At 35.4% G+C, this 24,944-nt stretch overlaps 4 protein-coding genes across 6 annotated transcripts; all 4 read right to left on the bottom strand.

Moving 5' to 3' along the window:
- Positions 1 to 1,462: 1,462 nt before the first annotated feature.
- Positions 1,463 to 18,139, bottom strand: LOC138321039 (scavenger receptor cysteine-rich type 1 protein M160-like). Of its 3 annotated transcripts, XM_069264433.1 has the most exons (11): positions 17,308 to 18,133; positions 17,007 to 17,217; positions 10,717 to 10,858; positions 9,820 to 10,016; positions 9,247 to 9,388; positions 8,048 to 8,280; positions 6,996 to 7,277; positions 6,566 to 6,704; positions 4,301 to 4,494; positions 3,643 to 3,760; positions 1,463 to 3,338 (listed from the first exon to the last, which is right to left on the bottom strand). In XM_069264433.1, exons 1-11 carry the CDS (start codon positions 18,112 to 18,114, stop codon positions 3,215 to 3,217), a joined length of 2,589 nt encoding a protein of 862 aa, XP_069120534.1. In that variant the 5' UTR covers positions 18,115 to 18,133; the 3' UTR covers positions 1,463 to 3,214. The 3 variants fall into 3 exon arrangements, 2 of the variants coding, with proteins under 2 accessions (XP_069120534.1, XP_069120533.1); XM_069264432.1 differs by having other exon boundaries at positions 17,007 to 18,134; XR_011208274.1 differs by lacking the exon at positions 1,463 to 3,338 and adding an exon at positions 4,769 to 4,799 and having other exon boundaries at positions 17,007 to 18,139.
- LOC138322006 (hepatitis A virus cellular receptor 1-like) lies at positions 10,865 to 14,289 on the bottom strand. Its single transcript, XM_069266066.1, has one exon. It carries the CDS (start codon positions 14,287 to 14,289, stop codon positions 13,381 to 13,383), a length of 909 nt encoding a protein of 302 aa, XP_069122167.1. The 3' UTR covers positions 10,865 to 13,380.
- On the bottom strand, positions 14,292 to 16,994 carry LOC138322005 (mucin-13-like; the record flags this gene model as incomplete). Its single annotated transcript, XM_069266064.1, has 1 exon — positions 14,292 to 16,994. A coding segment is annotated over exon 1 (552 nt), but the record flags the coding sequence as incomplete, so codon positions are not given.
- Positions 18,140 to 22,296: 4,157 nt separating the features above from the next.
- LOC138321035 (uncharacterized) lies at positions 22,297 to 24,846 on the bottom strand. The gene has a single exon (XM_069264427.1). It carries the CDS (start codon positions 24,774 to 24,776, stop codon positions 24,132 to 24,134), a length of 645 nt encoding a protein of 214 aa, XP_069120528.1. The 5' UTR covers positions 24,777 to 24,846; the 3' UTR covers positions 22,297 to 24,131.
- Between the last annotated feature and the right edge of the window lie 98 nt (positions 24,847 to 24,944).

Raw genomic sequence — 24,944 nt, 5'->3', positions numbered from 1 at the left:
TGACACAAAATACAAACCATATACTGACTATTTTTTTAATAATTACATTAATTGTCGGAGATGTTTTATAGCATATTCCATTCCTTGTTTGAACAACAGAAACGCCCTCCCCTCACCCTCCGGCCTCCACCCCCGCATCTATCAACCTCCTCGACAGGTTAACAAGCTTCATATGGCTGTTGTACATTTAATCCAGGGCTGTAGACTCTTAGTGTTAGGGTGCGTCGGTAGATTTCATATAATAAAACTGAATACCACTTGCATGATATCAGAAATCCACATGGCTTGTATATTAGATACTCACGGTAAATTATCTGGTAAATTTTTCATTTTAGTGATGAAATGGTTATGTTTTGAACGTCACTACATTGTGTATACCAGTCGTATTTGCTCAATCTGGAGACTGACATTAACCATCATGCGGCATGTGGTTGATAACTAATTACCACAGAACGAATTTTAAAAACACTTTCATCCGCTTATGTCTTACGCATCAGCGTTTATGCGTTATTACATTATTTTTCTATAACCATATAAATTATCTTATTTTACGTATTAACATATTTTCAAAACCCCTAATCTTTCATAAAATAGCGGATTTCCAGACGAAGTTGACATGTAGCCAGATTTGTTAGCTTCATTTTGCACTGATGACATTCTACATATTACCCTCACTGTAAGGGTGTTTAAATTTATTCATTTTCTAAGCGATATGCCAACAAATACGACACATGAGAGCCATCTGGTTAAACTTGAATTCATAAATTGACACGTTTATCCCCTGTTCTCAATTGTCATTTTGTCACATTAAAATGGCCAAAATACAGCCTAAATGTCGCAGGATATATAACCTTTGAATCAGTCAGGCACGAAACGTGGAGGTAAACTTTACATGATTGACATTAGTATCAACGCCTCCCGCAAAGCTTTTCAGGCATTGCATATTATAGAGTTAGCTCACTTGCAGGTAGGTAGCCAGTGTGACGTAATTATTCTGTGGACATCATTGACGTTTTCGACTTTACGTTTGCAAACACATGTCTCAATTAATTCCTAACCGCAAGGACTGATAACTGCAATATGCAAATACAAAAGAAGTGTCTAGTTAGTCATATACGTGATAAGTCTTTTCAATATGTAATCTTCCCAATTGAACAAGTATTAATTTTAACGTCATTTATATGCAAGAATTACGTCACATTTTGAGAAAACGGGACCTTTGATTTATATTTCATAACAAAACAGTATAAAAGGTGAGTATCGTGTTATGATGAAAATTCTGTTTATATTGAGCAATCATATCAAAAACATCTACACAACCGTAGAAATAATTTGTTTCATAACCCAAGTACATTATAGAATAAGCAAAATGCTATTTTAGATTAAAATTCACTTATTGTGCATACTGTTACTATGACAAATGTAAAATGGCTATTTTATCCTCTAATCGAGTATAAACTCATTAATATTTTGATGAAATGTTAACAACATAACTGCTGTAACAAATCGACAGTTTATCATTTAGACGATGGAAATGCACATGTAAATTCATCATCCTAAAGCAAGCTCTGCAGAAGTAACATTGATGTAGATTTGAGTAATGCTTCAATAAAAGGTTTAACACCCTTTGTAGTATTTTCGTATGGAGAATAAAACAAAATGTAACCATGCAGCATAAAGCTTAAAGGCATACGATAATTTGATTTGAGTTTCTTTGATTTCCATTTGTTGATTTGAAGTACTCAATGTCACTTAGTCACACTTAAGAAACGCCTCTCTGAGTGGTACAGCTGATATCATATATCATATTATAAGTCGTCTTCCTTGTCCAGGCTAGGAACATATTACACTTTCTACTCAATTGTGATAGTTTAATTGTCCTTATCATGAGTTGAAGTGTAATATTAAAGAATGTTACTATGCAACTATTCCACAATAAAGATCGATATTTACGTTATATCTGTTAAATGACAGCAAAAGCATGCACATTTATTTTATATCCTTCTTGTAACGATTCAAATGCACTTGACGTTCAAAAATGCTTTAAAATTAATTACATAAGATACATTATCAAATGAAACCTTATTAAAACACCATTCTTGCTCCAGTCTGAAGCCTTTCACTGCTTGGTGAATCCGTGAGAAAGTTTTGTGTTTATTTATATACTAGGTCTAGCCTCCAATTAGCTCCGTTCAGAGGACGCCCACTCGGTTTACTTTCCTTAGGAACGACCCTGTACCGGGAAAATCATTAGCAAAGTATGTGGAGACCAACAGCGAGGCTTCAATAGTAAAACCATTTAATTCTACATCATTATGTTCAGGGGAAGGATTACCAACATGTAATAACTGTATGATGGTCAATGTGAAAAGGTGTAAATTTAAGCTTGTTATTGAGATAAAACTCCATTTGTGAATTCAGTTAAGCCAATAGGTATACGTAGTTACTTCCCTTTTATTTCAAAGTTGTATATATCATATATGTTCATCACAATTTCAAACCGCATCTGAAGTTATTTAAGAAATATTAGAGATTTTTTGTTGGTTTTTAATATGCACTTACAAAAAATAACATATTATAAGATATGCCCGATACAAATGTCTTCTTAGATAATAACTCTCTAATAGCTTCTCTTTTTTTCCTGTACGATTTCTGTCCATTGATATACCTCATAACTACACTAACATATGAGTTGTAAATAAGCTTACGTACACACAACGTTTACCCTGGGCGCCACAAAATCTGGTTCAACGAATATGTCTGCAAGGTCAATGCGAGGGTATGTGGAAACTTACTATTGTTTTCTGAAAATCACAAGAAAGAATGACATATCTTTGCCATATTGATTCCATGAATTTAGTACTGCATACTACCCCTGCTTTGGACTAGAACTCTTTAAAACAGAAATAATTAGAATACGGTAATGATTACTAATTTATTTCTGGGGAATGTCAACTAAATAAAAACAGGAAATCAAAGCTTTTTACACCAAAGGCAAAGCAAAGATTTATTTACATATTTTGCAGTGCAAAAGCAAAACATTTTTTATGTTGCCCTTTATGAATATTCAATCGAGAAAAGATTAATAAAATAACACATTAAAGACATTTTAGAACAAAGTACTTCATTTGTTCACGAAACCTATCATACAGCATTTGGTATTTCATTGCCACAGCTGGGTTTTTTTATTCATAAGGATTTATGTAGATTTTTTTCAAATTTCTAGACATTTTTTGCGAAAACGTTGATGCATCGCCTTCAAAGGGCCAAAGTTATCTGTGCTTTTACATCCGGGGGAAAGGTCGTGGAGACAGCTGGCAAACGTGGGGTATGTGTGTCTGTAAATAAACACATTGAATAATCACTTTTATAAAACCATATACTACAAACACGTATCTTGACAAATTCATATTTTGATTCAATGCAAAGCTGCTTCAAATTAAAGAAATTTGTAGTGGACAATTTCCTTATTGAATACTTTAAGAAAAGGAAGCTTAAATGAACAATTTGTAAACCTTATTTATTTCATTTAGTTTCAATTTTAATCTGAGATCATTTAAGAAAAAAGGCCTTGACCGAGAAAGGAAACTTTGATACTTGTATATTTTAAACACAACATTATCGATTGGTACAAGTACATACTCGCAGGAGTGTACATCCGCTTTAGTATTTCCGGTAACCACATCATTAATGTGGGCGACAATTTCTGAACATCTCTTCACATCAGCTAGATTACAAATCATCTCCTTATCCGTCTCATCTGTTTTAAATGTAACAAATCACTAAATAATTCTGGAGATTATCTAGATATTGGTATCATATATACATATAAATAAATCGGTGAACACATGCAAAGAACGAAAGATAAACAAGATGTTTACATTTGGAACTACCTGCAAAGTATCATCAATGATATCATGCACAAATGTTATTGATGATTGGAAACATTATAAACATCATTAAAATCTAAAAACATGTTCTGGTTGAGGAGACGAAATAAAATCTACAAATATTTAAGTAAATAAGTATTTCGCGTGTAATTAAACAATATATAAAAACTAAATGTTCAAATATCTTTGGAACAATTAACTGGACATATACCTATACCCTTCATATCAAGTAAGCATACAGCGCATATTGACTATGGGAATGTTTAGACTGACACATAGACGTTTATATATATATTTTTTAAATATCATGACGGTAAAATATACATTCGTCATCTATCTGTATTTCAAGATCACCTCGATAGTTTACCTGTTGAGTAAACTATTTTGAATTTCTGAAGGTGTACCCTCACCTTTGGACGATATTTCTGGGACGAACGGGTTACATCTAACACCGGCACTCTCGCTATTTCCACATGTCGTCATATCCACGACAGCAAACGGACACTTTTCGAATTCCTCTTCTTTGCCCGTACAGGAGACGTTCACCAACACTTTGTGACTCAGCCCTTTCCCGAAGTAGGATCCAATGAGTGGTTCTCCTCCGCTACATGGAAACAAAAACAGCAGATTGAATAGTTTCACCTTTAGGTATTACCATTGATACCACAGCATATCGTATAGCCGGTTATTTGTACAGGTCAATGTTGTCTGGATTTACAATTACAAACTGGAAAAAGTATATTTCATTGGTTTAGAAATTTCGTAATTTGGCTGTTAGAGTATATATATATTTCATCAATTCCTCAATATCTGTGTTTGGGGTTTTTTTCGCCACTACATCAATGTCCCGCGAAATCAAAATATAAATTGCTACTAACATATCTCCTTTCTTTTTCTTGATACGCCATGCTAAAAAAAGCAAAAATAACACTCATTAGACTAGGCCACGACCGTAGTACAACCTATAGCCGTATATAGTTTTGGTATAATAGACATCACATCCTGTTAATAACTGAGGTATTTTATGGACGGTCTTTCACATATGTAATTTGATGCGCGTGTGAATGTCTTCGGTTTTTGGGAGACTGCAGTATACCCGTGTTGTGTCTCCTTGCGACAGTGGAACTCATCCTTAAGTCCTTCCAATATATAAAGAGTATTTGATTCTACTACATCTGCGAGTGGAGAAGACGATTTTTGAAATTTTAGCCATTTTGACTCTTTTGGCCCCGCCCCTCTGGCCCCTGGGGATCAGCCAGGATCTATATGCATATAATGTTAAACTGCTATCTAAGGCTAAAAATTCTTACCAATTTTGACTCATTTTCTAAAAACTTCTTTATGCTCATAAATGTGTTTTTCCTGTATAAACTATAGAAACTTTGACCACCTGACCAGGGGAAAATCTGAGATCCCAGTGCCACGAAACGCACGACGTCGGACAAAAGGCGATTAGAATAGGTCAGAGGAATAGGTTACATGAGACTTCGTCTCATCTGACCTAAAATGTTGTTCATATTGTTCTTGACTTTTAATCACTGCAATTCGTGTCAAAGAGCTTTATTCATACATTTCACGCATTCATTAGTATGATCTTCAAACAACAATAAATCAAATTGGGAACATAAATGATACGTTCACTTACATTAATACAAGTGGTCGTAATTAGTTTAGTTACAGCCCGTAACAAAGTCGAAGAAAAGATATGTAAAAGCTGATTAGCCGAATGAGAATTACAACCAAGAATATTTCCATTATAGTTTAATATATACATTTTTTATAGACTCAATACCAACACAGTTAGAGCGAGCACCGAATGGCGATCTTTGAAATATGAAACCACTTTACAGTAGGTTACCGAACTTGATAATTCCAGACGCTAAACTCCCGCCCCCGCTGTTTGCTGCAGTAGTGCACTATATACAAGGTGACAGGTGTTTCAAAACCATATCGGCCTTTCATTTTAATTGCGGTTGAAATTCTGATATCACTTATCAAAGCATTTGTAATTTCTTTTAAATGATATGCAGCACCTGTTTCCATTGCAAAGCTGTCCATTTCGGGATGTGAAAACGGTTTTGCGAGATGTCAATGAAACACTATGATATAAATACCTATTAAATACATGTATATTACTTCATAACTTACTATTTTCATCATTGAGAAGGGACAACTGAAATCTTAACACATAGTAATAAAGGAGAAAACTGAAGCCTTTCATTTTAAACTGAAATGAATTTTAAACATTCCGACGACGGTGTCTATACTTATCACAAACCTTACGCATATTACTTGGATCACAAACCTTACGCATATTACTTGGATATACCGTGGCATGCATTGCATGGCTATAATTGAGATGTACAGTATATAGTATGCCTCTACTTAGGAACACTTTAAGCTTAGAACTTGGAATATCAAGGTATTAGACACGACGAATGAGATATCTCTGTCCACTTGATACACACATATATCCTTTTGAAACGTGTTTACCGCGTCATTATCACAGAACCGTCGTTATACATCAAAATTATATTAATGACGCAATTGTACAGCAAGTGTGAGCTGTCTTCAATCTCACTGAGTAAGATAGACTTATCGTTTCTCTAGCAACCACGGGATGACTCTGTGAAGTATGGGAGGGATAGTGCCTTACTCCTCTAACTGGGACCTACCTTAAGCCTATTTGCCTGCAGACGACCACTGCGTCCCGAACGTCCCAGTGACTGTCACAAACGTGTCCCCAAGTACTGTCGTGGAAGGCTTCAATTAGTCCTTCGTTAGGAGTGGCACCATTCGTCAGACGGATGTTTCCTTAACAGAAACAAGTATGTAACTTTGTAATATGCATAGAAGGAATAAACACTATCAGGGCATTGGAAGTCCTGTATTCAAGATGCATGCTGCAGTCTAAGCTATATTCATATTTTTCAAAGTTGACTGCAATAGTGGTCACGAAAGATGAAAGATATAGTTTACTACAGCATATCAAATTGTTTTGGTGTAAAAGATAAACATTGTTTTACTAAGATACTTAATAATTTCTAAATATCTTTCATACTTTGTTATGAAAAGAATAAACATGTATGTATGCATTATAATTACTTATATTAGAGACTTCCAATACGTCGGACAGCTCACTGCCACCCTGATGGTATATCGCTTGAACCCGGAAGGCGTAGGAATATGACGGAAGTAGTCCTGTGATCATTGCTGTCCTTACGTTCCCTGATAACTGTTCTTGTTGCCATTTTTCCATGGAGGTGTCCGTTACGGTTGTGTAATATACATGCACGGCCAACATGTCATCACTAGGAATGTCCCAGGTCAACGTGACCGTGTCTATTGGTAACCGTAACAGTCGCACGTTTTCAAGAGGTAGTAGAGCTGCATAAAAATGCAAATTTTGTTATACATGTTTTTAAATTGTTGACTAAATTATTGTTTTATTCTAGAATACATATCGACCTGGAAATATAATACTTATGATTATGATACATGTTCATTCAATCTAATTACTTCGAAATAAGAAGCTATAGGGATGCACGTCGATGAAGACTACGTGAAAGCTTTTTGGCTGATTTTCTAGGTGAATAGGGAAATATTTGATAAATACTTGTGACATAATGTCAGGCGTGCTTATATGCCAAGGATATTGCTGACGATATGAGACCAGTTGTTAAACACGAAAGTGTCTAGATGTGAAATTCAGCATTATAGTTTCTCAATTTGTTATCGCCATGCAGAGCTCCCATTGAAATCATTTCAATTTTCCCGATTTATCCATTGCATCGTTTATATTCTGCTTCATTCTATAAGGCCACGTGGTTCTATTATGTACATGTATTTGATGGCATATTTCTGAAATCATGGAATTTAATATCACGGTACAAAAACTCGAGTTAGTAAAAAGAGGATGGATACCAACTATCTCGTCGTGATGGTTCGACAAATCGAAATAAGTATCTTAGCAAAACAAGGTAAAAGTCCTTTTTCAATTTCGTTAAAAATTTGTCATTTTCTGTGTCTATTAGGGCTATCGTAACAAGTAATTTCTAACTAATATGGTATTAAAATGCTTTATATCTTAACCTACCAAGGAGGAATAAAATATATGATATCATTCACTTCATCAATAAAGTGATTTTTTGCATTACCTTTAGATGGTTCTGGAGAAGTAGGTGTGCTCATTGTTGTGGTTGTCATTTCTTTCTTTGTACACTTGATTGACACCTGCCAGTTACTCCGGATTGAACAGGGTTGGCTGTAACTCTCACTATATTTACAATCGGTCAAGCTCTTCTCCGTTCCGTCACAAACAACGTCGGTTATCCAATACTTGCTGTAACTTGTGCCATACCAGGTATCTGAATCGGGCCATATTACGCCTCTGTCGACATAAAGGTCTCACGTATTTCTAGTTTCTAACGTATACAATCAAGACGACGCCATTTATGTCATTATTCATAAGATCCCACTGCCGTCCTAATTACCGCGCGTTATTTGGCTATCACTGCTTCAGACGGCAAAATAACGAGATGAATCTTCACTGTTAACATATATTACACTGGTAAACTTTATTTCTGTGGGCTTTAACCTCAGCTTAGGCTATCGATACAACTTTTCTTAATTTATTATTGTTTCTTAGGAACATTTTATTATTTGTTGTATCGGAAAGGCAATGGACCATTAACATTGTTACCATGTTTCCGGTCAAAACCATCTAATGTCGATATTTGTTATGGTTTTACAAATGCTACACTGGTAGCCTCACTTTCGCAATGACATAATGGAAAGTGACCGGGTGGTATATTAATAAAATAATCAACTTTTACTGATGATGGGAAATGGACTAAAATTATATTGGTCACCTCACAGGCCATGAGGTCTTTCTCCAAACGATAAATAAACATATAAAAAAATACTTAACTGTTCTGCTTAGTCATGTATTTACGATATTTATAAAATTAGAAATTATAAACTAAAAGAAAGGATTTGTATGCAATCAGCCATATGACAGATTAAAACTATTTAAAGTGAAATAGCAAACACATAAATATGAGTTTCATAGTTAGGTAATGGATGCAGGGGTTGTCGGCCTCTACATCCATATAAGATATATTACGGCTGATGTACTGTTCAGATTTTTCTTCAACATTAATCATCTATCAATCAGAGCCCAATTTCACGAAAATTTCATAAATTTCTTCATAGCAAAGCATTACAAAAGTTAAGGAAAAAATCTTAATTCAAGGAGACTTCCTTAAAATCTGTAATGTTTTCCCATGGAGAATTTTAAGTTAAGGGATTCCTTAAATATACATACTGAAACTTTTGATCAGTCAGTTCTACATACCCGAAGCCGAGCTGACGACAAACGACTTCCCCACCAGTAGTATAGTTCCAGTTGTTGTCACACACCACGCCCCACTGCCCATCATGATATATCTCCAATCGTCCCTCTAGGTCAGTCGGTCCGCCCAACAGTCGTATCTCCCCTACACAACATAACCGACACTTCATAAGTGTATTCAAAGGAACTTGTGTGGTATGATCTTACTAACTAAAATTATTACTTTTTAGTGTGATTCTTTAGTTATTTCATGCCAAAAATACCTTTGTTTATTTTATTAATTCATTAAATAATTACATGTATGTGTAATAGTGTCCATCCAGAAAATAATTGTTTTCAAAATTTTATAATTTATCAATTTATCAACTGTTGAGCCATAGGAAATGTATTGATACAAGCTGTGAGTGTAAAGTGGACGTATACTTCATTAAACTTTAAAAAAAAAATAGTATATGGTATATACTATTGTACCCGAAGACGAACTTAAATGAAATCATCTGAAACGTTCTTCAACACACTCGTTATACTATGCATAGATGAATTTACATAACTTATCTTGACATACTAGAAAACTACCTTCCATGCCGGACTGCCCGGTGTCCGTATCACATCGTACTCCCACCTGTCCGTTTGCTCTGTCAGAACACGTTTCATAGTCCCTCTCGCTAAACCTGCAGTCACTGAGACGTTCCTCTGTCCCAATACATATCACATCGTCTATCCAGTAAGAAACGTCACTGTCGCCGTAGTAACTGGATGGATGCCGTCCTCCCCTTCGAGGATCAATAATTGGAAAGATCGTAACATAGCACAACTAATCACATTTCTACATATACCGCAAGTAGAGTAAAAATAAAAAATACTTATTTGGACGACGATTTGTATTGAAATTTCTCTTCTACATTTATACTTAATATAATGGACTTTCCGATCATGTATTTAAGGACTAACTCGAAATTTATTTTGATATGGAGATATAACACAAACATCGGATTATACTCTTGATAAACTACAAAGCATTTCATGGTGAGAGTACACCTAGATTTTTTATGTTATATTCACATAACATAAACACATCTATTTAAATTAATCTTTATAATTAAATCTGTTGTGGAAAATATGTTTAAAATCCAAATCAGTTTGGTACTATTTTTTTACATGAAATCAATGCGCTTATATTATATCTGTAACCTGATTGTCATGGCGTCAAACCATTACCAATTTGACATGGTAACACTCATATATATGGTAATAAGCCTATTGCATTGTTGATATTTTTAGAAAGGATTTCTTTTCGCTATATCATTGTCAAGTTTATTTCTACTTGTACATAAAAGTCCCGCAAATACAATAGAAAGATGCGAAAATTTCTTCCCTCGAACAACTATATAAGAGAAAATAGCAAAGTTTTCTCCTCGTGAAATTTGACACATTTACAGTATACGTTAATTGACATGATAACATATGATATACCTGTAGCCTAGCTGATTACATACGACCACGGTGTTAGTTTCGGAAAACCAATCGTCGTCACAAACAGCACTCCATTGTCCATGGTAGTAGATCTCTAGCCTGCCCTCCGACCTAGACGGACCTCCCACCAATCGGACGTCTCCTGCATGTTAAAAGGTCAAGGGTCAGGAGTATTTAGAAATAAAAATACTAAGTATACTGTTGTATTTAGCTTTTGTGCGATGAATTAGTTACAACTGATGACACATTTACTCAGAAATAAGTTATATATCATTGAACTAAAAACAAAGTTCACTAGTCCCTCCTTCTAACCGAACGTTTAAATCAAGGTATTTAGAGATGAAAATAATAAGCAGAAATTAGTTTGTGTGCAATAAGTTGGATCCAAGGATAAATTATTTAGAAACAAATTATACATAATCAAACTAAAAACAAAGCTCATGATAAGTTTGCTACAATTTGCATATACCTGTTAATTATGGTGTATTGGAAGTTAACAACGGCACCATTTGCATATATTTCCTATCAAAGGGAATCCGTAGAGGTTTCTTTTTCAAAGAAGTCTATATACTAGCTTTCAGAATAACAATGAACAAATGTGTTCATAAGTTGTGGCGATACTAAACCATACAAAGGGCAAAAACGGAACTATCTTTGAGTTTTGACATTCTTTTACAAAGGATATTTAGCTGATAACTTTAATGCTTACATAAGTTGTAATAATTGATAGATAAGCAAATTTAGTTTATACTGTGGTTCCACGTATTTTTGCGTGTAATTAAGTTTCACGTTTTTCGTCGGCAAAGACAAATGGCGAAAATAATTCGCCCTTAAAATGTTTTAAATACGGTTATATGTATAACTAAATAGGTCTTGATCACGAAATTAAATTGTGAAAAACACCGCTATGTGTGAAAATACGAAATTAAGTCGACGCGAAAATAAATCGGTTTAGAGTTAACAATTATATAAAAATATAATTTTTATTGTTTGCATCATGCGAATATATAGAAAAGAGACTATAGTCGAGAAGGCAATTCAAGTTTTAAGTGCTAAGCACTATGTCAAGTGTGTAGAGTTTTGTGACCGGAACACGTGTGATGTGTGATAATGTATTTGTACAAAATGTAAACTGTATTATTTTCTTCCTGATAATTGACACTTCAAATTCCCAGGCCCTTAATTATAAATACCATCTTAATAAATCCACATGTTTGTCATAGTTAATACGCTTCAAAGATAAAGTTTATCATGTTAATTTCAAAATAATTAATTGTATGAATACTAACTGTAGGGAATCTGGTGTTTTGTCTTCCGTACTGAGAATAATTCTAAATATTTCGCAAATTAACTTTCTTTTTTGTTTTATTTCTCTCTGGATTGTGCAAAAGGAGTAGATATGATAGGACCAGTATTTGGCCTTAATTTTTCAGGCCGAAAAATATTAACTCTGATCCCCATCAATATCATATCAATAAATACTCTCATACTTGCCATTCATCAAAACATATTTTTATAACCATGTACACGATGTGTCCCACCTTTGACGTCATCAAATTGATGATTTTCCTCTTCTCACCAAATTTTGCTTGAAATTCATCATCTTTAGGTTAGAAAAGGCTTGAAATGGATTTGGCCGGCACCTTGGAACAACTATATATTTTGCATGGATATGTGTAAATACACGATACACAACGTGTGAAAATCTCTTTCTGCTCCACGAAGGCGGCCACATTCATTTTTAGAGAAAACCACTCAAAAAGTATAATTTTTTAAGGATTTTTGTGAAAAATGGCGGGAAACTGCATGTTGATGACGTCATAGTAAACATAATTGGCACATGCGGGATATTTTCGAGATCTAATGTGTAAGCAAATGTATTCAGCTGTTATATGGCAAAATAATTTGTTCTTTACTGGATAATTAATTTTGAGGCCATATTCGAGTCTTAACGTACCTTCTCCTTTGCGTTAATAACAAAACCCATCAAGTACCTCGAATTTACAAACAAATATGTATCTTTCAAATTATTAATCAGGTACTTTGTATTCATACTATACGATCATTTATAAATGGGGTGTTAACAAAAATTAACATATCCATGCTGCAAATTAAAAAATAAAATATTATTCCGGAGAACGAAAATTAAGAACAAATATGCGGGAACTCATCTTTATTAATCTTTATTAATATAAAATTCAGACTGACAAAGAATCTGCTTTATTTCTTTATTTGTAAATTCAAGGATAACATGCTAAGCCAAAGGCTAATCTACCGCATCGCGACCAATTTATGATGCACAACAACGGAGTTCTAGATTATTTAGAAATCAAATCATATCGTTGATAAAATTAATCTTTTAAATTTTGTAAGTTTAATGACAACAGCCCAAATCATTTGAGGAATTGCCAGGGTTGTTAGTGAAGGAATGCCGGAAAAACCACCAACCAGCGGTCAGTACCCCATATGGAATTCGAACTTGCAACCCAGAGGTGGAGGGCCTGTAATAATATGTTAGCACTCGTCGGCCCCATTAATTAATCAATATCAATATGAAATTGTTTTTATATCAAATTAATTAATGATAACATTTACACAATATGCAAAACAATTAGAAGAAAGCGATTTCTGGTCTTTTTCATATTGCCCACGTATTTAAATGCATTAATTAACATTATCCACTGTTCCATAATAAATATCATTTACTATGATACCTGTTTTTGCTCTGGTCATATTACTTGTTATGGTAGTACTTGGTATGACCGTTGAACTGTGAGTGGTCGTTGTAATGGGCGTAGTTGTTATAGTGGGTGTGGTCGTTGTTGAAGGCGTGGTCGTTGTTGTAGGCATGGTCCTTATAGTGGGAGTGGTCGTTGTAGGCGTGGTCGATGTAATAGGAGTGGTCGTTGTATTAGATGTGGTCGTTGTTGTAGGCATGTTCGTTGTAGTGGGCGTGGTCGCTGTAGTAGATGTGGTCGTTGTTGTAGACATGTTCGATGTAGTGGGCGTGGTCGTTGTAGTGGACGTGGTCGTTGTAGTAGATGTGGTCGTTGTTGTAGGCATGTTCGTTGTAGTGGGCGTGGTCGTTGTAGTAGATGTGGTCGTTGTTGTAAGCATGTTCGTTGTAGTGGGCGTGGTCGTTATAGTGGACGTGGTCGTTGTAGTAGATGTGGTCGTTGTTGTAGGCATGTTCGATGTAGTAGATGTGGTCGTTGTTGTAGGCATGTTCGATGTAGTAGATGTGGTCGTTGTTGTAGGCATGTTCGTTGTAGTGGGCGTGGTCGGTGTAGTAGATGTAGTCGTTGTTGTAGGCATGTTCGTTGTATTAGATGTGGTCGTTGTTGTAGGCATGTTCGTTGTAGTGGGCGTGGTCGTTGTAGTGGGCGTGGTCGTTGTAGTAGATATGGTTGTTGTTGTAGGCATGTTCGTTGTAGTGGGCGTGGTCGTTGTAGTGGGCGTGGTCGTTGTAGTAGGCGTGGTCGTTGTAGTGGGCGTGGTCGTTGTAGTAGATGTGGTCGTTGTTGTAGGCATGTTCGTTGTAGTGGTAGTAGATGTGGTTGTTGTTGTTGGCATGTTCGTTGTAGTGGGCGTGGTCGTTGTAGTGGGCGTGGTCGTTGTAGTGGGCGTGGTCGTTGTAGTGGGCGTGGTCGTTGTAGTAGATGTGGTCGTTGTTGTAGGCATGTTCGTTGTAGTGGGCGTGGTCGTTGTAGTGGGCGTGGTCGTTGTAGTGGGCGTGGTCGTTGTAGTAGATGTGGTCGTTGTTGTAGGCATGTTCGTTGTATTAGATGTGGTTGTTGTTGTAGGCATGTTCGTTGTAGTGGGCGTGGTCGTTGTAGTAGATGTGGTCGTTGTAGTAGATGTGGTCGTTGTTGTAGGATGTTCGTTGTAGTGGGCGTGGTCGTTGTAGTAGATGTGGTCGTTGTTGTTGGCATGTTCGTTGTAGTGGGCGTGGTGGTTGTAGTGGACGTGGTCGTTGTAGTAGTCGTGGTTGTTGTAGTGGGCGTGGTCGTTGTAGGCGTGGTCGATGAAGTAGGAGTGGTTGTTGTAGTAGGTGTGATTGTTGTAGTTGGTAATATCGTTGTAGTAGGTGTGGTCCTTGTAGTAGGCGTGGTCGTTGTAGTGGACATGGTCGTTGTAATAGGTATTGTATTCGGTTAGGTTTTGCTTGTTGCATCAACAGTAGTATGTATGTTTGTACTATCTAATGTGACCGCACTACAGGGTATGACCGTACTTTTGGGTGTACCGTTCAATACATCGAACAAATTAGACAATGTTTGATTGAAACATACTAATTTGATGGAAACCACATTTTGAGTATCAGAAAAAGCTGACATCTGTTTGTGCTGTTCTAACTCCCCGTTGTCTAAGCTGGAAAGGCTTTGTTCCTCGAAGTCGTCACGGACTGCCGACAACTTAGTAGCATTAACCCTATTATTGGACTTCCTCCGCCAACGGCAAAACCTCCTTCGATCGATTGTCCATTCGTCTACTGTCGTTCTTGACGTCAGCTTCATCGCTTTCTAAACCAAGCCTTCGTCTAATCATATTTTCAATAATTATGAAGGCGCTTCCAATTGCAGTTTCCATTAATTTGAACTTGATTTCGTACACATCAAGCCAGTTTTTCATAAGAGTATCGGCATCATCACGTGTATCGTTAGATTCATCTTGGTTGCAATTGACACAGGAAAACAAAATCAGACTAAGAAAGACTACAGAATTTCGTCTGAGCGAACACATTGTCTAATAGTAGTGTTTATATCCTTATTACGAAACTAGTTATTTAAAAATGCAGTGATAATTATGTTTGTAATGAACAAAGATGAATACCTGAAATCCGTTAATTTCGCATTGTTGAGGCCACAGTCCACGCGTGAATGACATTTGACCTCAAATGTGTTTTCAACTGATAGATGCTGACAAGGAACCCCAGAGCTTTAATGATTGTTTTAAGTGAGTCTATATAGAATTAATTAAAATTAAAAAAAAAATCTTTAATGCGGTTGAATATTATTATTTCATTATTGTCATATGAGAACAGTAAGCGATTTACCCGTGAAAGGTCAATTACTGCAATAGGCATCACTATTATATAAGCAAACATATTTACACGAAATTATACAAGCGAGTACACACGCTCATTTCAGATGCAATTTATATTTTTACAGGGGCGCGTATAAAGTGTACAGGAATGATACAAGTGGAAACTCAGATGAAATGCATTAAGACCTTTTAAGGTTGTTTTACTTTAAACTATCAAATCAGGAGGACGATTCCATTATTCTATTTGTTCTCATTTTTTAATTGTTTGATTTTGTCACACCGAAATTTAAATATGGGTTTCCGCATTGTTGCGCTCAATTCTGATTTTTTCAGATTAACTTCTTTTCTTTCATTCATCTGGATTGTATCGGACTTTAACCCACCAACAACATAAAGTACTTTGAATTTACAAACAATTTTTTTTCAAACCCGCAATAAGTAATTAGTTATTAACCAGCTATTTTGTATAAACACAGAGCTCATGATATAAACAATAAGTAAAAAACATGTCTCCGGAGAACGAAGATTAAGTACAAATATACGGGAACTCATCATATTTAAATATTATTTGTTTTCTAACGTGTTGTCATTATAACGTTACTCGTTGTATATTATAGCAGTTTTCGTATTTGTTTCATCTTCAATAAAACGTAATTTCAAAAATATTTGAAATCTGTAATTACATCCGTCATCAGATGTGAATATCAAATGTGATAATATAACTGAAATTCTATGGAAAATATTTCGAACAAATAAGTCTTTACATGCGTTTAATATGCATGGTTAGTGTAATTAAAAGTAATTGAATACAATATAATATCATAATGTGAATATACACTACGAGTATCAAAATTAGTCATATTGTTTATGTGAATAATATTCATGCATGGCATATTTTCAGTTCAGATCGAAAAATAATATGTAGTGTTTAGGATTGGAATTCTAAATTAGGTTATAAATCATCTTATATAGAATTCATCAAAGAAAATATCAATATCATCAAAGGGAAAATGTAGAAGGCACATTCTGGTCCATTTCATTATGCCGATCATTAATACGGCGATTTCCAAAAACGACGTGGGTAAAGTACAATATATTGTCGATTAGTCACACCTTCCGGTGATCGTGACATTATCATTTAGCATAAGTTTTCTTACGTCATATTCACGGGGTTACGACTAATTGACGATAAATTGTACTTTACCCACGTCGTGTTGGGATTTCAAAACCCCGCATTGGGTTACCTGTTTCTGCTGTGGTTGTATCACTGATAATGGTACTGCTTGGAATAACTGTTGTAGTAGGCGTGGTCGTGATAGTAGGCGTGGTTGTTGTAGTGGGCGTGGTTGTTGTTGTAGGCGTGGTCGTTGTTGTAGGCGTGGTCGTTGTTGTAGGCGTGGTCGTTGTTGTAGGCGTGGTCGTTGTTGTGGGCGTTGTTGTAGGCGTGGTCGTTGTAGTGGTCGTTGTTGTAGGCGTGGTCGTTGTTGTAGGTGTGGTCGTTGTTGTGGGCGTTGTTGTAGGCGTAGTCGTTGTAGTGGGCGTTGTTGTAGGCGTGGTTGTTGTTGTAGGTGTGGTCGTTGTAGTTGGCGTTGTCGTTGTAGTGGGCGTTGTCGTTGTAGTTGGCGTTGTCGTTGTAGTGGGCGTGGTCGTTGTAGTTGGCGTTGTAGTGGGCGTGGTCGTTGTGGTACGCGTTGTTGTTGTTGTTGTCGTGGTCGTTGTAGTAGGCGTGGTCGTTGTTATCGGTTTTGTACTCGGTAAGGTGTTGCTTGTTGTAACAACAGTAGTAGGTATGTTTGTACTAATGGGTGTTCCGTTCAATACATCGGACAAATTAGACAATGTTTGATTGAAACATACTAATTTGATGGAAACCACATTTAGAGTATCAGAAAAAGCTGACATCTGTTGGTGCTGTTCTAACTCCCCGTTGTCTAAGCTGGAAAGGCTTTGTTCCTCGAAGTCATTATGGACTGCCGACAACTTAGTAGCATTAATCCTCAGGTATTGGATTTCCTCCGCCAACTGCAAAACCTCCTTCGTTAAATTGTCCATTCGTCTACTCCCATTCTTGATGTCACCATCATTGCTTTCTAAGCCAAGTCCTCGTCTAATCATATTTTCAATAGTTTTGAAGGTGCTTCCAATTTCGGTTTCCATCAATTTAAACTTATTTTCGTACACATCAAGCCAGTTTTTCATGACACTGTCGGCATCATCACGTGGATCCTTAGATTCGTCTTGGTTGCAATTTATAGAGGAAAACAAATTCAGACAAAGGAGGACTATACAATGTCGTCTGAGCGGGGCCATGATGAGCCACGTTGTATATGTGCATAATGTAAAGAATGTCATATTTAAACACACAACAGTTAAGGAGAAACGTCCTTCACGAGAGTAAAAAGTAACACTTAAAGCGATACCGCCGGAATACGTTTTAGTTAATATCATAGTGATTATTGTCTAGGTCATCAGAATGCCTCCAGATCTCTCAACCCAAGGTGTATTATTACTATGTGGATTACAATACGAGTTTCGCTTTCTGTTTTAAAATACCTCTAAATATAGCAATTAATAGTTGTTTTTATTATGATAATTAATAGGTTTTTATAGTGACTCCTGTAACGTCTACAAGGATGATAGATACAAGTGGAATCAAAGTACTGCAAGTACTGAAATGGTTGGATGACATTTTCCATATTACAGATGTGCTTATTTTTTTTAATCGATTTTTGGCACAGAAAGACGCAGTCTTTATATTTCTTTTCAATTTGATGGCTTCATGCAGTAGAATTTTTAACCGAAACAAAACAGTAGGTTAAGGATGCTTCACCGCTGACAAATGGTATTTTTCTTGATAAAAAACAGGAACAGACGAATGAGTATTTTTCTTCTTTTTCAAAAATCACTTTACAACATTACCACAATTGAAAAGTTTGAGCTTCTTATTTTATTTCAAGATAAAAATATTGTAAATGATTAATTGCATCCCGAAAAGATTCCCTGGCACTATGTCCTATATGGAATAAAGTACTGATTGCGTATGCACCAGAAGCAAAATTAATTATCTTATATTATTTTTTGTGTTAATTAGACATGTATATACACGGTTAAACACCAATAATTGTTCAAATGATGAGTCTATGCCCTGTCGGGGTGGAGCATCTTTAAGTATAAGGCAACAGTACCAAAAATCATAGAATTCATTCAAAAGTTATTGAACCAAATTTAGTTTTACCAAAAGAAAGTGCTTTTGAAATCAAACACTTATGAACTATTTTGGAACTTCTGAAGTGCTTGTTGGATTTTGCAGAAAGAAATAATTCGTTTTTTTCAAAACTATTTCCACCTATCCGATTGAAAATTGATGTGAATTGAACACCCATTTCTGACACAATTATCTCAGAATTTAGAGTTTATTCAGTATTTTTTAAGAATTTAGTTACATGTATTCAACTACAGACATGTTTTTGGTGTGCCTTTTAAAGAGACAATTTAGGAAAACGGTGCGATGACAATCATGTTGTTATTAAAACTAAATAATTTCTATTTAAAGTTGAGCAGTCGATGTAACTGTTAATGTGGATTTATGTTACCAAATTGATGGTAAAATTCGTTACAGTAATACATATGCTCACAAATCATTTTAAAATTTAAATGCAACACATATTCGTAAATCATTAATTTTGAGGTATATTGTGTATTATATATATATATATATATATATACCTAGTGTGAATGGTTCTTGGGCATACCTCATCCATCAATTTGTATTACTGTATCAACTTCAATGTTTTTTGATGGAAAAAACTGGAAATGCTAACATTAAAATTTAATATTCTCATATCTGAGTGGAAAAATAACCTTCAATAAACCAAAGTTCTGTACCTTTCTGTACCTGGGTAGGGGTGTAAATGGTCTGTTCCAGTTAGTTCTAGTCAAGTCTAAGGCTTCTATTTAGTAGTGACTTCTTAATCACCTCCCCTCTCTAAAGCCACCAATTGGCTGTTGTTCTATAGGATTCCTATCTTGGGTCTCTGTGCTTTAATTAGGTGAGTATTTATGGCCCCTTCCATTTTTCCCAGTGTATGTATCCACCTATGCCTAGATAGGGATTCATTGACCTGAGACGTATGTGGCGGAAGTTGAGAAGGTCATTAATCACATCCATTTATAGGTAAATGGGGTAATTACAGGTATAATATGTATACGGAAGGGCCTATACTTATACCTATTGAGTCATTATCAAATATATTTAATAATTATCTATCATACACATTTACATTGCCTTTTAGTCTCTGTCATTCATTGGTATACTCTATGTAAACCTGACAAATTAAGTCTTAACATAACCTTGGACCTAGCAATCTGGGTTCACCATACACAGCGACAGCGTGTTCCTACACGTATGGGAATTCCTCACGCGTGTGACGAAGCCCTGAACTTTTACTGTGGGATGCTATTTCTAGATATGTATATAAATATAATGAGGATTGCCAAAAGAGAATCACTATAAAACAAGGGAATTAAACGATATACAGAAGTAATTTTATTTTTATTTATTTATTTACATACTATGTTTTTGTTTCGACCGTATTATGGCATATGATGCATTTTAGACCTTATAAGGGACCTGTACCTAAATAGCTATATCCGCACTGCCGTGCTGTATAGGTGCCGTTTGCAGTGAAGGGTCTAGTCCGCTAAAACTGACCATAATCACAGGCCCAAAAGTCTGACTGATCGCCTGTTTATGGTCAGCTACCTACTGCTCTTGAAAAGCCGGGGATTGTAGTACAAAACTAGCGAATTCTACATGTTTGTTTGGGGTCAAATATGCCTTTACAGTTAAAAGAAAACGTTTGGCAATCACTTTAATACATGTCACATCCCAACGAATCACATTAAAGATGCTATGTCCCTATTTATGCTCAAGACGTCCAAGAATCAGTGTTTCAGAAGACCAAAAGTTGTTTTTAACAACCAATCAGAATCGCCAAATTTCACTGGAAATCGATCCAAACTGTGTGATTGGGTGTTAAAATTAACTTTCAGTCTTCAAAGATGGCTACCCAAACATTGATTCTAGGACGTCTCGAACATAACTAATGACATAGCATCATTAAAGTGATGAGTTTGTATTTGACATGTATTAAAGTGAGTGCAAAATGTTTTCTTTTAACTGCCAAGACCTCTTTGGCCCCAATTAAATCTACAGAAGTCCTAATATCGCTGTCGCCAGATTTGTACTACAATCCCGGGCTTTTCATGAGCAGTAGGTAGTTGACCATAAACAGGCGATCAGTCAGACTTTTGAGCCTTTGATTATGGTCAGTTTTAACGGACTAATAAGGGCCATGCTGCGAGAATGTTACAGCGCACCTGTGGCAAAACCTGAGTCACACTTTGAATATTTCATATAACGGCATGTAAACCGCTTTCATGCACATGTATGTACTAATTATTTGAAAATATTTCATGTAGTAAATGTAAATATGGACCAACTTTCTAGAACAAACAAAATTAAACACATGGCATTACAGCTAACTGTAATATAAGATAATCCGACCATAGTAACTACATGTGTGATACGTTACACATGTACATTTTGTACTTAGCGCGTAAATACATTAATACGTGTTACAAAATTATAGGATGTGTATAAATGGGTCAAAACGGAAAAATCATTTCAATATTAATTTATTATGATATTGTTTATGATGCATACCTGACAATCGGTTAAAATGTGTATTTAGCACAAAGAGGAAAACTATAATAAGAGAACTATATCTTGCCTCGTAACATTTCATTTATTGTAGGTTTGTGATAAAATTGTCTCCCAAATGCCAACGATCCCAAAAGGGTTGGAAAAGGCCCATAGGGCCTTTATCCAGCCCCAAAAAACAAAACCCATAAAAATGTACAAAAACAACAAAACATGAAACCGCGAAATATGATCAAGAAAACAAATATGAAGATAATAAGATTTCAATAAACACGAATAATTCCTAATATAGCAAACTTACTCGTATGTTACTTATATTTTATTTATCAATGAAAGTTTCTGCAATTTGCCATTATTTTTGAGACTCAGACTGTTACTGTTTAAGAAAAAGGACATTATTTTCTTATGTACAGCAATAGGGTATCCAGCAGACAAATCTGTCGTACCAGATAATTCTACATAACCACATGTTTTCGTTGTAATGACATATTTTACTGATACCCCAGTCTTACAAAGTGTTCTTGTAAGGGAAAACAGTCAGGCGCCATTGATTCAGAGAAAACAGTCATGCTCCATCGATTTTCTTATCATAAACATGACACAATGGGAATCATTTGCCATTGCCGTTAAGAGCAGCAAACAATTTGTTACTATAAATACCATAATACCGTACTCTTCAAATGTTTCAATAGACGTCCACGTATAAATTATCGATTTTGAAAAAAACCTATATTATCAATTTACACGAGTTCATGTACACGTATATATAATTTTAATGGGAAAATGTAAGCATAAAATAAGTAAACTATACGACCATTGTGAATGCCCTTTATTTGTCAAATAAAATATCCAGAAAATTATCTGCTACTTGCTTCTAATTAACAATCTTAAAACTATAAAGTATAAAGTCAAACACCAATGTGATATATCTTGGTACCTACAAATCTGAATTTATCTTACGAACATTTCTTACTGCTCATATATCATTTCCTATTTAATTAATGACTGAAATATATCTATATCGTCTTAAGTTAAGGTTGATATAGAATTAAACAACCTGAGAAATATGCCCTAGGTTAATTGTATCACTATATGTTAAGCATCTAATGTTTAAAACATACTGGAAAAAATGGGTACATTTGTATATGTGATTATCGGGAGTTTTACATGAAAGCATACTAGCATGTAAAATAATTCTACACATAACATTGCAACTTATACATAAAATACAAAATATTAGAATTCCGTACAAGATAATCGGCATTGATTAAAAAGCAATATGTAAAATTATATTACCACCTATCAAATCGCATTTCTTTGCCAGATTTATGTCGATTTAATGGACTATACTATACTATATTTTCTTGATTTTATTACTTTTATGTCATTGTAAATCAACTATTTCCATTGCAGCGTAATATTGCGTATCTATGCCCAACTGCATATTCACGGCGACTTAATTTATCGTATTTATGCACAAACACATTTTCATGGCGACATATTCTAACGTATTTATGCCCAACTACATTTCCATGGCGACTTAATTTTGCGTATTTATGTCCAACTACCTGTTCACGGCGACTTAATTTTGCGTATTTATGCCCAACTTATTTTCATTGCGACATAATTCTAGCGTACTTATGCCAAACTACATTTTCATGGCGACTTAATTTTGCGTATTTATGCCCAACTTCATTTTCATGACGACATAATTTCGCGATTTACAGGTAAAACGTTCTACCGCGAAAATAAATCGTGCTGGAAAATTAGTTGCTATTTCACCTAAAAGGAAAATACGGAATGCTTTACATTTACATTTTACAACTTTCAACAGAAGTTGCGATTTGTTTATATTGTAATCATGGTGATAAACACAATGTCATATCAGAGTAAAATGTCTATTGTTGTTGATAACTAATTGTATTTTATTATGAAATGAACGAATGGATAATAAGGTTGCGATAATAATCCCGTTATAAGCCTATTTTATATGTACGGCGTACCCTCGTATTATTCATTTTGTAAATCAGTTAATGATTGATATTAATTAATATCAATTCAAGAGGAACAAACACGACGTCACCAAACACCTTATGATAAACCAACACCACAATGCAAAATATCCGAATAAATGAAATATCTAGGTCATATAACAATAAAATGATATTAAATCCGCTTCAATTTGTTCTTATCTCTTCGAAATGATAACAGTCCGACTGCAAAAAAAACTGGCTGTATTATGAAAAATTAAAATCACATGCATATGTTTTGTTTAATAACAATACCGGGTATTTATAATCCATTTTGAAACCATTGTTTCGCTGGAATCTTGCACCGTCATTGAAGTTCATCGCTGTAAACATTACACACCGATAGAATTCTTATGTTCCAAAAAATCAATAACTTATCATTACGTTCATTTAAACATCGATATTGTCATTTGTAAACAGTAAACACCATTATATCAATATTCGCTGTTTCGCTCTTACTCTTAAACGAAGTATAAATATTTTATCTTGCAGTTCATCATGATGCGTGGAAATATAAGTTCGATTTGTAAAATAGGATTGAAATCGTGCAGAATTGTTTTACGGTACTTTCACGTTTATCATCCATTGTGTCTGTCATGTGATTATATGTGGTTTCCTTACATTAGCAAACATCCACTTTCTTTGTTGCTGGCAGGAGCAGGCGGTGAGTTAGCAGGGGTAGGGGCCGGTCTTGGTGTCGATCTCGGTGTCTGTGGACGTGGTCGGCCTTGACCGGCCGATTGCATACTTCTTTGTTGCCCTGGACCTTGGCGTTGTCGCCCGGAAATACGACCAGCAATACGTTCAAGCCTTTCTTTAAATTGACTCAAAGGTTCTATGTAAAAGCATTCCAACCATATTTTTCTGAAGCAAAGGATCTTCAGCACCTTTCGAGTTTGCCCACCAATGACGATCTCTTCTGTGACTAACAGTCTTTTCGATACGGCGTTAAGTTCGTAAAACTTGTTTAAACTGTCTCCACACATCTCATCATCCATAAAGAGGCATTTGCCCAGCAAAGCGTCTGGTGAGAATATTGAGCAGAGTATCAAAAGTTCATCAATATCATCACTGGTGAGACTTCTGTATTTTCTGTGGTCTCTCAACTTCCGTACCCCCGACTCTGACTTATCAAGGTTGAGAGCGTAGCATATACTATCTAGATAATACATCAATTTGGCCTGGGGAACCTCAGCTACATTAACATCGTATCCAAACTCCTTCACATCCACATCAGTACTTCCTACTACTGCAGCAGTCATATTTAAGTTTTGGTATCAAAATGTCAACTGCGTTCCTTCCTCTTTCGATTATAAATACCACGTGACTTGCATCTGTGAAGTATTTATAAATACAGGTAAGTCTCCTATGACGTGTCGATCAGTTATGATACATATATGTAAACCAAAAGTAGACATATGTCTGCTCCA

This window comes from Argopecten irradians, chromosome 4, assembly GCF_041381155.1.
Source record: "Argopecten irradians isolate NY chromosome 4, Ai_NY, whole genome shotgun sequence".
In the NCBI taxonomy this organism is placed as follows: domain Eukaryota; kingdom Metazoa; phylum Mollusca; class Bivalvia; order Pectinida; family Pectinidae; genus Argopecten; species Argopecten irradians.
The sequence above is the reverse complement of the archived record's forward strand: the minus strand, read 5'-3'. Positions and strand labels throughout refer to the sequence as shown.

Bases quoted from the DNA above. Each gene is read 5' to 3' on its own strand.
- LOC138321039 (XM_069264432.1), bottom strand. From the start codon at position 18,114: ATGACATTCTTTACATTATGCACATATACAACGTGGCTCATCATGGCC. The intron at 10,859-17,006 runs GTAACCCAATGC...TTTAACATGCAG, and splicing joins TACAACCACAGCAGAAACAG to GAGACGTCCGATTGGTGGGA. The intron at 8,281-9,246 runs GTATGTAGAACT...TTATGTCGACAG, and splicing joins TGTCGTCAGCTCGGCTTCGG to AGGCGTAATATGGCCCGATT.
- LOC138321035 (XM_069264427.1), bottom strand. From the start codon at position 24,776: ATGACTGCTGCAGTAGTAGGAAGTACTGATGTGGATGTGAAGGAGTTT.
- LOC138322006 (XM_069266066.1), bottom strand. From the start codon at position 14,289: ATGCCAACAACAACAACCACATCTACTACCACTACAACGAACATGCCT.